The following is a 14,469-nucleotide window of genomic DNA, read 5'->3' on the forward strand; positions in this document are numbered from 1 at the left end:
TTTGCTGCCATTCTCACTTTCACACAGTTAAATTCTGAGTTCCCTGCTGTTTGTAGGAGCACAGGTTTTGAGAGTGAGTGCTGGTGTGATCCAGGCAATTTTCTTCCCTGTGGCTGATCCCCAAGCTTGTGTGTGATGTCTCCAAGTGCCCAGCCTCTCCCTGCTGTGCAGTGCAAGGGCAGGAGCAGACAGGGCTGCAGAGGCACCTGCTGCAGCTGCAGCCCAGCCTTGGGCTTGTCTTTGAGGAGCTGTGCCAGCATAAGCTGAGTATCAGGAGATTTGCACAGTTAGAGACCTGAGAGAACTTAGCAAGTAGCATTCCTGGAGAAAGGTGCTCTTGCCTCTCTGTTTCATTAAACTATTCTAATTTCTGTTATCCCTACATATCCACAGCCTGCATAAAGCTCAGTTAGTTAATGTTTTCTCTTGTTGTGGTGACAGTACAGTTATTATCCTTAACACTGGGTGCAATGTTAAGCAAATGCATGTATAACAGCACAACCCAAGCAGTGGAAAGCCCAAGAAATGACTTGGCTTTTCCCAGTGGACAGATTTGCACGTTATTCATCATTTGGATCACATCCCTCCTGCACTGTTTTAGATGAGCTTACAAGAATAGTACAATGTGAGTATCAAAACTTTCTCTGCTTTATGACAAAAAGTAGCTTCATTTTTTGTTCTTCTTTTGCAGAGTTCTTACCAACATTGTTGCCAAGTGCCATGAAGAACAACTGGACAACTGCATCAATTCTTACGTGACGGTATGGCTGGTGTTGAAATGTTCATATTTTTGTGGAGAGATAGGTTGAGTTTGGTGGTTTTGTGGGTTTTTTTCCTGTTTACTCTTAGTTCTACTTGTTTGTAGCTTTTTCTGCATTTGCATCATAACTTTCTGCCACTGAGTGACTCTGGTTAAGAAACTTTAAAACCCTTCTGTTGAGGACTAGCAGCTGGTCAGGTCTCTGCTGCTGCTGCAGCTTGTTTTTGTCCCATAGAACACCAGGCTGGGCAAGCAGAGGAGGGAGAAGCTGCAGTGCATTCAGCTGATACCCAGAACTTATGTTTTAGAACTGAAACCTGGTGCAAATGTACTAGCCCTGAGCTTTTGTAGTAGAGGGTGTCAGTCTTTGAAATGATGTTAAAGCAAGAATTTCCCACTGTGCAGGGTTTGAGAGAAGGGAAGGGGGAGATAACATGAAAGGTTGTGAAACTTCAACTGTACAGGTACCAGTGAGAGGCATTTGATGCTGCTTGCAGTCTGCATGAATGTATGTGTTCACAGGTCATGCACCTCAGCCTCTGAGTAGTTCAATTTTAGTCTCAAGTACCCCAGTTTAAGCACAGAAGATTCTGTGAGGTCCAGCAGAGCTCTTCAGGCTCCAAAATAAATAAATAACATGTAAATGTAATTAATTAAATGGGTATTAAAACCTCTTCTACTAAATAGCCTTTCAAAATTGCAGTAGATATCTACTACATGACCAGCTAATAATCTTTAAGTTACAGGTGATCATTAGGTTACACCATAAGTCCACTTGGTCTGTTTTCTCATTTCCAGCAGCAGTCAAAACCCAATAACTGGTAATCTCTTTGTTTTCCATCTGGAAGGAAACAAATACCTACTTTACAAATGCTGTTTTGGGAATAAGTAAGTTGAGAATTGTGACTCACAATGCAGCAATAATGTGAAATTACGCTGACTTAAATAACTGGACCCAGAAGTGCCAAACTGCACAGGGAGAAGCTTATGGCATCTGCTGTGGAAACAAAGCTGAATATTAATAATGTGTTTTCAAGAAATATTTGTTTCTTTTGCCAACCTGGTTGTATTGAAAAGATTTTTAATCCCAACTGATTCCCTATCAAAACTCTTGCTTTAGGGAAGGTGCAGTGGTACCAAGCTATTAGCTTTAATTGTTGAATAACCGTGGTAGGTTTATGAGTTCCTAGGAACTTGGTAGGTAAATTCCTCCCTTGGGGGCTCTGTTTCTACAAGGAGTGTAGTTTTGCCCATCAGTCAGCTGCAGTGGGTGCTCTACACCCTTCAGGATGAGGAGCTGTTAGCAGCTCTGAGTAGCTGTTGCCACTGGAAGGGAAGGAGCAGATGGAAGGTGACCTGGACTGGGTGGGTGGAAAACCCTCCACGCTTCCTCTGCTTGCTTTTGCTTTTCTTCCCAGGTGGGATGGCTTGAAAGGCAGTTTGGAGCTGTCAAGATCCTATAATCTATTGAATAGTAAATCACGGCACCGATTTTAAGCAGAATTTCCTCTTGATTCACTTTGAGCTGAAATCAACAAGAAGCTGTGTTTAAAACTGAGGGTTTTTTTGTAGGGGAGTAGTGTTGTGCCATTACTGCCAGGGAAATTAAATTTTATGTGAATGGATAGTTCAGTCAAGATCTTTTGGCAGCAAAGATTGTCAGCTCTTAGTGATACACAAATGATTTATCATCTCCTACTGAGGCTTTTTTGTATTTGTTTTAATGCACATATGAAAATTTTCATTTTTTCTTTCTTCTTCAGTACGTATTCAGGACCAAATCATTTGATGAAAGAACTGTCCATGAGGAGCTATCCAAGAATGTGACTGGTCTGCTGAAGTCAAATGAACAAGTAACTGTGAAACAGGTTTTAAAGGTGAATGATAGCGTGAATTAGCACATTTGTAGTTCTACTACTTGTTTTCTGCCTGAAACTCACTTATCTCTTTCTGATCTTCCTTTTCCCTGTATGACCTTTGTGCAAATCATGTCCTGCAGTGATTCAACAGTCAGACTTAGCAGAGCTGCTGCAGGTTCTCAGCATAACAAGTATCTCAAGATGCTGTGGTTTGCATAATAAAAATCTTCCTGCCTATTACAGCTCAGTCAGAACCTGAGACCTAATTCTTACACAGTATGATGTGGGAAATTACTTTTAGGATACTCTGTTGTAATTTTTAACTTGGAAAATGCAAGGAAAATATTGATCTGTATGCAATTCATACATCTGTAAGGTCTGTCCCTGAGCCTCTGGGTTATGGTACAAGAGCTACCAAGTCCAGCCCAGGACTCCCCAGAGGCAAAAATGTGTTCACCTGTTTAAAATGAAGCAGTTCTGATTTTCTTTATTGAGCCGTTAGCAAAAAATAGTCTGAAAAAGGCAGAAAACCTGCAGAAATGCTGTGCCACAAAAAAGTGCCTGTGGTTGGGTTTATTGTGGGGAGGTTTGGGGGTTTTTTCAATATGTAAACTTTTGAAGTGTATTTTTTTCACATGGATCCTGAGATATTAATCTGTGCCATACTTATTCACCATTTCAAATGGTATTTGGAGAACCACTCTGTTCAAGTACCATCTTATTCTGTGCCAAATTACCTATCTGATGGAACTCACAAGGCAGGTTATTCTCTGAGGTTCTCTGCATCATACCTTTCTGCCAGTTCCCTGCAAGCAAACCATGAAGACAGTGCTCAGTAGGAATGGGAAGTTTGTAGGAGTAGTGTTTGGAGGCTCCTTATTGCAAAAAGCCATGGCGACAAAATGCCTGAGATGGCTTCACCTCTCTTAAGGACATGATCCAGTGTTACTCAAATACATGGCACTTAGATTTTTAAATTTATTTCTCATATAGTATTTAACATTGTGCATTACCAAGACATGCAATCCATCTGTAAGGAATGTGTTTATCATAAGGTGTTTATCAGGTAATCATTATTCATTCTCTTTTCCTTCTTTTGAACAGCATTCCTGGTTCTTCTTTGCAGTCATCTTAAAATCAATGGCACAGCACTTGGTTGATACAAACAAAATAAAGGTAAGTTTATATACAAAATCCATTAGGGAAATATAAAATGCAGAATCCTGGCAAATACACTTGAATGCACTTGAACTTTAGTGCTTGACTGGCCAATAAAATAAATCCTGTGATACTTGGTAGAATATTTGGTTGACCTGCAAAAACATTATCTTACCTGTTAGGCTCAAACCTGTACAAAGATAGATTGAGGATAGGTTGAGGACATATTTCCCACTTTCCTATGGACCAGATTCTTCTGTTTGGGGTTTGTGCTCAGAATAGATCCATGGAACTCTAGGAATATTTTTCTTCTATGTTGAATGGCCTGTGGTTTAGTGTCTTTGTTCTTGGCCTGAATGTTTGATGTGGAACATCACGCACTCTTAAGTTGATGATCTATTCCCTGCTTAGGTTTCTCGGACTCGGAGGTTTCCAGAGTCATTTCAAACTGAGCTGGACACACTTGTGATGGTTTTAGCAGACCATGTTGTTTGGAAGTACAGAGATGCTCTTGAGGAAACCAGGAATGCAAACTACAGCACTGCCAAATTTCTCAAGGTGAGGTGTTCTGTCATTACAGCACATGCACTTACTTCCCCATATTTAATACAGACTCCAGACCAGTCCAGTCTAGTCAAAGGGAGCAAGACCAATTCTGAGTGGATGATGGCTCAATTTCCAAGTTCAGTGTGACTGATTGTTCAGTTTTCTATGGCCTTTGGTCTTTGAGGATGCAAAACTTTCATGTAAATCTGCTCTAAAGCAATTGTAATTCATTTGTCTATGCTCTTAAAGAGTCAAAATTTTCAAGTTTTGCAGATTCTTACCTTATATTCAAATGGGTCAAACATTTGGTAAGGAATGTGACTTTAGTTAGACTTGAGCTGATACTCTTTTTTAAAATGCTGTAATTCTGAATGTCTGTGGGTGGATTAACTGTTCCTAACCAAGGAGCCACGTTTGAATGTGTGTAGCAGGAGGCTTTGCTAGTTTTGCAGAGTAGGAGGGAATTCAAGATTGCATTCTCTACCTGTAGGCTGACTCTACAAGGAAAACATGTCAGTAACTACAGAACCAGGGCCCTCAAAACCTTTACACCTTCTGACAATATTTAGCCCTACCAGTCAGGAAGAGCTGTGTTCTCACCATAAAGCAATGTAGTGTCACACTTTGTCCCAGAGAGAGAGAGCACAGCTCAGACAATGAGCACTGGGGCTGGATTGGTTCCTCAGCAGTCCCTGCCCTGTCACTGAGGGATGCTCAGCTGCCATCAGCTGCCTCCTGCAGTGGTGGATGCTGTGCTGCCATACACGAGTGGTTGCCACAAGAGAAGCTTTCTTGGGTGCACTGTACACACAGTGGTGGTTGCTTTAGGCTGCAGACACAGTGAAAATGAAAAGTTTGATTAATTCATTGTTACTGAAAATAAATATAAAAATCAAGTGAGATTCACCAGGTCCCTGATGTATCTTGACCTGCTTAATACTTACCTCATCTGTGCACAGGATTCCAGTGTACAGGTGACACAAAGTGATCAGCCAGGTAACTGAGGCCATGTATTGGGGCTTTTTCTATACAATAGTAATTCTTATTTTCCCATTTCTTAGCGCTGTTTTACATTTATGGATCGTGGATTTGTGTTCAGGATGGTCAACAACTATATAAGTATGTTTGGAGCTGGAGATGGCAAGGTATGGCTCTGCTTTATTTGTTTGTGTCTGTTTTTCTAACGTGACTGAGTAGCAGAACATTTCTTATATTGAAACTATTTATGATTCCATGACTTCACCATGCTCAGAACTCAAGTCAGTGAAAACATTTAGAGTAAATATGGATTGAAACCTCCTGGGTTTAATAATCCATGTGCCCCCTTCTCTGGGAGAAAATAGCCTTGTTCAAACAACTGCTCAGTCTGCAAGAGCAGACTCTGCATGGACTGCTCAGACCAAAGGATCCAAAAGACAACTGGCAGTAATTTTGAGGAGAATGAAGAGCGTATTAAAAAGTTATCATTGTGTAAACTCAAGTGAGACTGTAGCATCTTTACTTTGTGTGAGTGCCATGTTCTTACCTCATTGAGGATGAAAGAAGGTAAAACTGCTCTAAATTAGTTTGTGCTGGCTATGAGAGAAATTCCCTGCAGCCTGAATTTCTTCTATAATACCTGCACTAGTCACTGATCTAGTTTGAACAACAAATTTCAAACAGCAAGAGGTCCCCGAATTATTCAGTGTGACTCCTTTGCTCTTCATCCATCAGGATGAGTCACAGGCTTTTTCTCTTCCATGCCAGAGTTTATGAGCATATATTTAGTTACACAGTGTAGTCAAGATATACACTTGAATGATTCATCTTTCCCCAGAAAGCTTTTGTCCATTAACTTTTTATAATTCTTCACTGGTAATATGTACATTTGTAGCTAAAGAATGAGTTTACTCTTTGCTTTGCTTTTTACCAAAACCAGCTTCATTCTGAACTCAGGTCTTTCCCTTAATCTCTGTCACAGCTGTAGAGTGGAGTCTCTCAGTTATTAATGTCATAGCCTGAAGTCTGTAATTCTGTAAATAATATTATGCAATCTGAAAACTGTTTCCACATTTCAAACTTCCCTAAATACATTCAACCACAGAAACGGATGTTAAATTTAAAAAGCCCATTAATGGCCAGTGGAAAAGCCTAAGATTAATCAGTGTGCAGAGCAGTACTTAGCACCTTCTTGGCAGTAAGTGTGTGAACATTGCCAGCATCCCTCCAGACCCATCTGCCAGCCTGTGGGAGTGGGTTCACTGTGGAGCTGTGACAGATGTGCAGCTGGAGCAGGCTTTGTGGCACTTGGAAACAATAGTCACCAAATAAAATCAGAGATTTCTGATCTCAAGGAGAGAGAGGCCTTGCATCATTTTCATTTCAGTCCAATGCCTGAGCAGGAGTCAGTCTTCTAAATGTGCTGAAAGATCTCTTTTTGTGTGTTTTTTGCCTCTTTAAATTGATTATCTATGTCTTAAAAAAAAGATACTGCAGTCTCTGACCTGCCTTTTCAGAAAATTTAACAGGTTATATTGTTGCCTGAATATTTTGTGGGTGTATCAGTCTGTAGCAGTGCAGTTCGAATTTATTGCAATTCTGGATGAAGCAACACAATTTCTGTTCCACAGAAATATCCCTTATGGTATTCCATATTTTGACATTTAAATATTGTTTTGAGAAACATGTATTCAAAAGTTGAAATACCTCATTAGAAATCAGTTCATTGCTCTGCTCCCTCAAAATGTCACAGTTCCTCTTGGGGAACACATTTCAGATGTTTCACTTCTTTATTTGCCATTAGCATGTCCAGCTAACAATTTGTATTCCTGAAGAAGTGCTACAGTGCAATAAAATATTTTAGGGGAAAATTCCCTACCATCCCCTACTTGGTAGACTCAGAAAAGTGCATTTCCTAGGTATCCCAGCCTGTTGGTGGCAGCAGAAATGCTACAATTCAATTTTAGTGCAAACTAAAAGACTCTTACCAGTGCTTTCTAGTGTTAGGGCATTCAGAGTAACCCTGCTGCTGAATGACTGCTTGGCCACTGAGAACAGTGAGATGAGACAATGGAAATAAAAATGTGTTGCTGGAACTGGTGCATTGTCTTTATATCTCAATGTCACATCATTGCAGAAGGAATGATAACTTCCTGAGGTAGGTGCAAGACTCCAAAAATGATCTGGATGGCTTCTTTGAAGGGAGATATTAAAGAAATAGTACCAAAACTGTATATTACCCAAATCCCTTGGAGGTGGAACTCACTGGCATCCACAGAGGAAGTTTTTGCTACTGTCAGTAAGCTCTGGGTGTGACCTGTGTGTCTGAAACTTTACTTAAAAAGAAAAAATTCATATTGACTATGATGGTTCAAAATGTCTGTGGACTGGAGAAGATACTTCACTATGATTCAATGCTAGGGTATATGTCATCAAAAGGCCCAGTGTAACTTTAAGGATACCTTAAATATTTGTTTGGATCAAGCTTAGATTTATCACTACATCTTCAATGAAAAGTCACAGTTTAAAAATCCAGAAAGCTTCTTTGTCTGAGAACAAATTATTTTGATAACAGAGATGAGAACCACATGTTTATTGTTGGTGCAGCTTGGCATAACAAGCTCTAAGGTTTCGTTGTTGGGTGTGAGTGTGAAGTTTGAGGTAGAGATAAGCAGTAGAGCTCTGGCTCACCATTTTCCCTGTTTTAATGTGACCTGAACCATTTCCTGTTGTGATTTTCAGACTTTACACCAGTTCAAATTTGACTTTCTCCAAGAAGTCTGTCACCATGAGCACTTCATCCCGCTGTGCCTGCCCATAAGGTCTTCAAACATTCCTGGTAAGGCCCCCCTCAGGAGGATTTCTGTGAACAGTGAATTATTGGGAGGTCCAAAGAGCAGGTAATAAATAACTCTCTCCAGAGCCATGTCTCTACGTGAGGCTCAGAAGCCCCCAACAGCTTTTTAGTTGTGGTACTTAAGCAGTGTGATGAAAATAGCATTTCAGTTAAAAATAAAAATAATACATTTTCAGTTAAAAATAAAATTTCAGTATGCCTGTAAATAAACCTCTGGCAGCTCACTTAGGGGGTGGTAGGTGGAAGCTTCTCACTAGAAATTTTAACTGGAATTTTTGTGGTGGCTCAGTAACTAAATCAGTAAGGCTACTGCCATAGCCTTGGGAGGTGGTGATCTAGGAAAGGATTTCAACAGATACAGCAGGAAGGGGGAGAGCTCAAAAAATGGGCTCTTGTCTCCTTTTTACCTCGGTTTTCAGCATAAAAAAATTAGTTCAATTTTGACACTCGGGGCTTTTTTAAGTAGAAGCTGTTTAGTTCAATTTTTTTGAAAACCAAGCAAATATTCTTTTTCAAATAATTAAAAAGTGCATTGTTTTGCCCATTTCCTTTTGTTTATGAAAAATGAAGACACTGTGACGCCTTCAGAATCAGCACAGGAGTATCGAACATCAGGTACGAGCAATATGACTGCATAAGTGAGCAGGATTTTACTTTGACCACTGCCACTGCATTGTGGCAAATCTTAGGCAAAAGTTATTTTTCATTTTCAGAAGTGGAATTACTCTCAACTTCTGTGTTCTAGAACTCTTCTAGCTTAGTATATGGGAACAAAAATTTGGACTTTGTGCCCGGAAGAAGTCAGTAGTCTAATGAGCAAACAGTTGAGATTCTCATGTGGAAACATGTATATAAATTATCTTTTATTGTATTTCCTGAGACTCTCGTGGCAGGGAGGAATGATGAATCTGACTCCATGTTCTCAGAAGGCTAATTTATTATTTTATGATATTAAAGAATACTATACTAAACTATACTAAAGAATACAGAAAGGATACTTACAGAATGCTAAAAAGATAATAATTATGAAAGCTCGTGACTCTTTCCAGAGTCTCGACACAGCTTGGTTCTGATTGGCCAATGAGTTAAAACAACTCAACCCAGAATCCAATGAAACAATCTCTAAACACATTCCCCATGAGCAAAACAGAGGAGAGAGGCAAATGAGATAAGAATTGTTTTCTTTTTCTCTGAGGCTTCTCAGGAGAAAAATCCTGGGCAAAGGGATTTTTTCAGAGAATGTGAATGCCACAATCTTTTATATTAAATAATAAAAACTGCATGATTTCAAGAGATGATAATATTAGATTCATCTATTCTGAAAATTGAAGGAGCAAAATGAGGCAGTCAGACCAGGAAATCAAAGTTGAACACTGGATTGATTGAACTTTTGGAAAATGAAGGGGGCAGGGAGGATGTATTTAACCTGTGTATTAATTTAAACTTTCTTGTCCATTCTACCCCAAGACATTCCAGAGTACACACTGACCAATGAATTTTGCCGTAAGCATTTCCTGATTGGAGTCCTGCTGCGGGAGGTTGGCTTTGCCTTGCAAGAGGACCAGGACATCAGGCACTTGGCCCTGGCTGTGCTTAAAAACCTGATGGCCAAGCACTCGTTTGATGATCGATACGCTGAGCCGGTAAAGAAACTCCCTGTCCTCTGTCATTGCTTGCTCATGCAGCACCTAAACACATATGGAACTTCCTCAGCCACTGCTATGTATTTATTAGTTTCTTGAGGATTATGTTGTGTCTTTTATTTTCAGGCAAAACAAGCACAGATAGCAAACCTGTATATGCCACTCTATGGAATGCTTTTGGACAATATGCCAAGGATTTACATGAAAGATATGTTCCTCTTCAATATCAATACTTCCAATCAGGTAATTCATGTGGATTTTTTTGGAGCACTGAAATTATCAAAGTGAGCCAGTCTGACCCAGTGGGAAGAGGTCCAAGTTTATGCAGGCCACCAGTTAGGTAGCAGAATACAGTTCTGAAATTGCTGATATATTTGCATCTGCAGAGTTAAATTTGGAAGATCTCTATTTGCAGAGCACCTGCAGAGCCCTGGGAGTCTGTACTGTCTGTAAGGAATGGGTGTCTGGAACAGACCCAGGACATTGCAGTCCTAGGGCTAGAAATTCAGGGTTAGAGATTTGGAGCCCCAGACAATGTGCCCAGTATCTCTGCCACAGGCTGGGCTCCTCAGCAGGAGGCTGCGACACACTGGTGTAAAGAAAACCTCCCATTGCCCACAGAGTCTTTGCAGGATTGCTTTGTGTACCCAAAGATGTGCAACTGAGAGACCATAAGCTATACCAGGAGGCAGAGGGAATGCATACAAGTAACTGAAGGAGCAAAGGGGTACAGAAACATCATAAAACAACTTTAAACTGCACATCTGGAGGTATATGTTTGTTTCATAGAAGATATGTTATAACCATACTGCTTCAAAAACCAGAAGCAGATTTCTGCTGGGGCGTTGTGTCTTTCAATCCTTCCAGCAAATTAAATTCCATTTCATTTGAGCATTGCTAATGACAATTAATGTTCCTTTCCCAGTGCAGTGTTAATGTTTCAGAAACAAACACTAGCTAGACTTGACCAGTCCTTTACAGCTTCCACTGTGAGAGTCTCATCTTGCAGGTAACTTTTCAGCCCATTATGGCAAGCCTTGATCCCTTAAGGCTGTCATGTCAAACAACTGGAAGTAGGTTCTCAAACTTGGAATCTTAAAAAAGCCTCCTGGGTGTGCTATCATTATCCAAGCCATGAGCGATATCATCTACTGGAGCTGGTTCTGTTTCTTTCACTTGCAGGGATCCAGGGATGACCTGAGCACGACTGGCGGGTTTCAGAGCCAGACAGCAATGAAACATGCAAACTCTGTGGACACCTCCTTTTCCAAAGATGTTCTGAACTCTATTGCAGGTAAAAATTGAACAGACACATAGGCAGATTTATGTGTATCTTAATCCATTGTGCTTTCTGCTTAGAATTCATGGAGGATATCATTAACTTTTGTTATACCATACCCAGGGAAACATGGTGTGCAATGTTTCTCTTCCCTTTGGGTGTCTTTGAATTGTCTTTCTCTTGTGAAGCTGTTCTACTTCCACTGCTTCACTTACTCTCCTGCTTTGGAATGATGCCAGTATTCAGGCTCTAAGAAATCCCTTTGCCTGAGTTCATTCTTGTAGTCTCTACCTGACTTAAAAATAGTTCCAAGGTTTTTCCTGACAACTCCTCATGTCTCCTGAAGGTAAATATGCATAGCTTTTCCAGGCTTAACAGAAGAGTAGAAATACAACTTATTTTATCCATTACCTCCAACCCTATTTCAAAATTCAGGGAAATGAATTCAGGCATCTTTCCACTGATTTTTGTGTCCTTAGGTCAGTTCTTACAGAATGCAACAGGCCATTTTAATGCCATGAAAAATGGCAAACTGAATCATTGTATTCCAACTTGTTGCATGATCTCAGTACTAAACATACCCATCAATAGCTTTGCTATTGGAAGTTCAAAGCACTTGTCTCAATCCAGCATGTGACACATTTTAAGTTCTCCATTTTTTTTGTTGGTTTTTGTATCCATAAATGTTTTGGTTTAGCATGTTTGCTGTGACTTTCATTTACAGCCTTTTCATCAATAGCTATCTCTGCAGCAAACCATGCTGACTCCAGAGCTTCCTTAGCAAGTCTTGAATCTAACCCAAGTACCAATGAAAAAAACAGTGAGAGAACTGACACGTGTGAAAAGGTACATGTGCACATGTTGAAAACGCTTGCTATAGCTGGGAGTCCATCACTGTGCTTAATGAGGCCCTTTGCTCTCACCTCAACAGATCATGAGACCTCTGTCTTTGATTGGGTCAACTCTTCGTTTTGACAAGCTGGATCAAGCTGAAACTAGAAGCCTTCTTATGTGCTTCCTCCACATTATGAAAACCATTTCAGAAGGTAAAAACTGTGCACTCACTACTTAATTTATGTTGCTGTAAAATACTGTGAATACTTAATCCAAGTGAACATTAAATTAGAATAATTATCAGTGGATTTTACAGGCTTTGGGCTAAGTTTAGTTCCCTGTAATGGATGTGTCATATATTTTAATATTTCCCCTTAGATGCACTGATTTCCTACTGGCTGCGAGCACCCTTCTCAGAAATAACAGACTTTTTCAGCATTTTAGAGTAAGTTTACTTTGTGGTTGGTTGATTTTTATGTTGAACATTCTAAAGTGCTGGCTGCAAACAATTCCTCTTTGGGTTTGTCCACCTCCTGGAATAGTCTGAGATAGCTCTTGTATCTTAAATTATTTTGCTATAGTCTTCCAAAGTGATAGTGAGACATTATTAATAAGATATATATCCTCCAATATGTTGTAATTTCCATGAACAATGGTCAATACCTTGGGTCTTCGTCCTAAAAGAGATTTTCATATTAGTTTCCCATTTGGTGTTGGGATTCTGTTCTTCCCTTGAGAAAAGTGTTTAGCTCCTCAAAATTTCCCAGCTATAAGAAAAGTCATGAAATGTAGGATGACCTGCTTTTCACATCCCAGGGTGGTTTACTCAATCTAATCCATGCATGACTGCAGAATGCAGCAGTTAGCTGGTTTTGGAATTTCCTCACCCATCTTGTGGTTGAAAAGTGAGTTATTTACCTTCAGCTGGTGATGCAGCAATGCTTTTGCAGCCAGGTTTTTGCCTTTGCCCTCTCAGCAGGCAGAAATCTTCAACTGCAGAGAAAGGGAATGTGGATGTGCTGCCATACCTCATGTGTCCCTAGGCTGGGAGCTGCTGCATTCTATTCTTTTTGCTTACTAGCAGGTGCAGATGCTATAGGTCTCATTGAGGCACTAAGATCAGCATTTTTTTCATAAGTACAAAGCCATTAATAGGCATAAAATGTGTTGTTTTATCTTTCAGGGTTTGTCTGCAAAACTTCAGATACTTAGGAAAACGCAATATTGTCAGGTAATTCTGTAGTTAGACTCTGTGTTGCAGTATTTAAATATTGCAGCATTTATTAGACTTAAATGAGATTAACAGCGTATCCATCCATTTTTCTCTTGAAAGAATCACTTTACGGACCTGAAACCAATGTATGCCTCATTTTTTTCTTTTATGTAAATTATTTTATTGCGATGTTCTGCATATCTGAGTAAATATCTGCTATAAAGAATTAATTGCATGATGTGATAACCATTATTGCATTTATAACCCAAGATACTGGGGCCATTCTTGACCACATTTCTGTGCATATGCCAAACAAGGGAACTTTGAACACTTACTTCCTTCCATGTCATGGAAAAATTAGTTTTAATGGACATAGGTAATTGTTTCATGCAATTAAAAAAAAAAAAATCTCTTGCCTCCCTGAAAAAATGTGACATCATGTTCAGCTGTGAAATGTGGAATGCACGCTTTGTCTCAGCTGATATTTCATTTTTAATTTTATATTACTGCTGTGAACTTGTCTGTATGTCGTGCAGTGTCAAAATTAAAGGTCACCAGATGAACCAGTTCTTGCTCCACACCAGGTTTAGTCAGGCCTGCATTTGCTCTTCAGGGACACGACAAAATCGATGTCACATTTCATAACAGATCCACACTTATTTTCTCTTTCTCTTAACAGGAAAATTGCAGCTGCTTTTAAGTTTGTCCAGGCCACCCAGAATAATGGAACTCTGAAAGGTTCAAACTCCTCTGGCCAGACATCGGGGCTGCTCTCACAATGGTAATGGTACATTGAATTTCTAACTCTGTAAACCCATAGCCCTTGTACTCGGTCACAGCACTGACTGAAAACAGGTTGACAAAATATGTAACAAGTTTCAGAGGCCCCAGAGCTTTAAACTGTAAAAAAGTTGAGTCTCTCTGGCTTGACTTACAAGCTGTTGGTTAGAGTGTTATGTTTAGGGAGTAATTCTGTCCTAGAATAATTTTAATCATGTAAATTTATAAAATTATATTTTTAAAAGAAGTAAACAGGAAGTGTATTTTTAGAAGTTACCTGAATTTTGAGATGTTATAACTTCCTGAATTCTACACTAGTTACAAATATAAAATCCTTTCAAAACTTATAATAATCATTGGTATTTTAATTCTAAGCTTCTCATTATAAATTAATGATGTGTTTGTCAGCATCAAAGAGGACTAAAAGAACACATGAATATGCATACATGTCATTGTCAGTTTATCATAATTTTTTTCACCTCATAGAAACTGTATTATTTCTTTCTTGAACAGGATATATTTTTTCTTATATTCTGAGCTAACAGAATTTGCCTCGGTTTTT

At 39.5% G+C, this 14,469-nt stretch overlaps 1 protein-coding gene across 20 annotated transcripts in view; it reads left to right on the top strand.

Annotated features, from left to right (window-relative positions):
* Positions 1-14,469, top strand: part of DOCK10 (dedicator of cytokinesis 10) — a 145,154-nt gene that overhangs the window by 106,679 nt on the left and 24,006 nt on the right. For 18 of the 20 annotated variants that reach the window (XM_064385963.1, XM_064385971.1, XM_064385964.1 and 15 more), the window contains 15 exons: positions 692-761; positions 2,524-2,637; positions 3,724-3,795; positions 4,189-4,335; positions 5,385-5,468; positions 8,044-8,140; positions 8,729-8,773; positions 9,626-9,801; positions 9,928-10,044; positions 10,984-11,095; positions 11,805-11,926; positions 12,012-12,126; positions 12,293-12,359; positions 13,098-13,145; positions 13,807-13,908. In XM_064385963.1, coding sequence (XP_064242033.1) covers positions 692-761; positions 2,524-2,637; positions 3,724-3,795; positions 4,189-4,335; positions 5,385-5,468; positions 8,044-8,140; positions 8,729-8,773; positions 9,626-9,801; positions 9,928-10,044; positions 10,984-11,095; positions 11,805-11,926; positions 12,012-12,126; positions 12,293-12,359; positions 13,098-13,145; positions 13,807-13,908 — 1,488 coding nt within the window. The remainder of the gene's footprint in view (positions 1-691; positions 762-2,523; positions 2,638-3,723; positions 3,796-4,188; positions 4,336-5,384; positions 5,469-8,043; positions 8,141-8,728; positions 8,774-9,625; positions 9,802-9,927; positions 10,045-10,983; positions 11,096-11,804; positions 11,927-12,011; positions 12,127-12,292; positions 12,360-13,097; positions 13,146-13,806; positions 13,909-14,469) is intronic. The other 2 variants (XM_064385953.1, XM_064385955.1) reach the window with 2 other exon arrangements.

This window comes from Passer domesticus, chromosome 11 (assembly GCF_036417665.1).
Source record: "Passer domesticus isolate bPasDom1 chromosome 11, bPasDom1.hap1, whole genome shotgun sequence".
In the NCBI taxonomy this organism is placed as follows: domain Eukaryota; kingdom Metazoa; phylum Chordata; class Aves; order Passeriformes; family Passeridae; genus Passer; species Passer domesticus.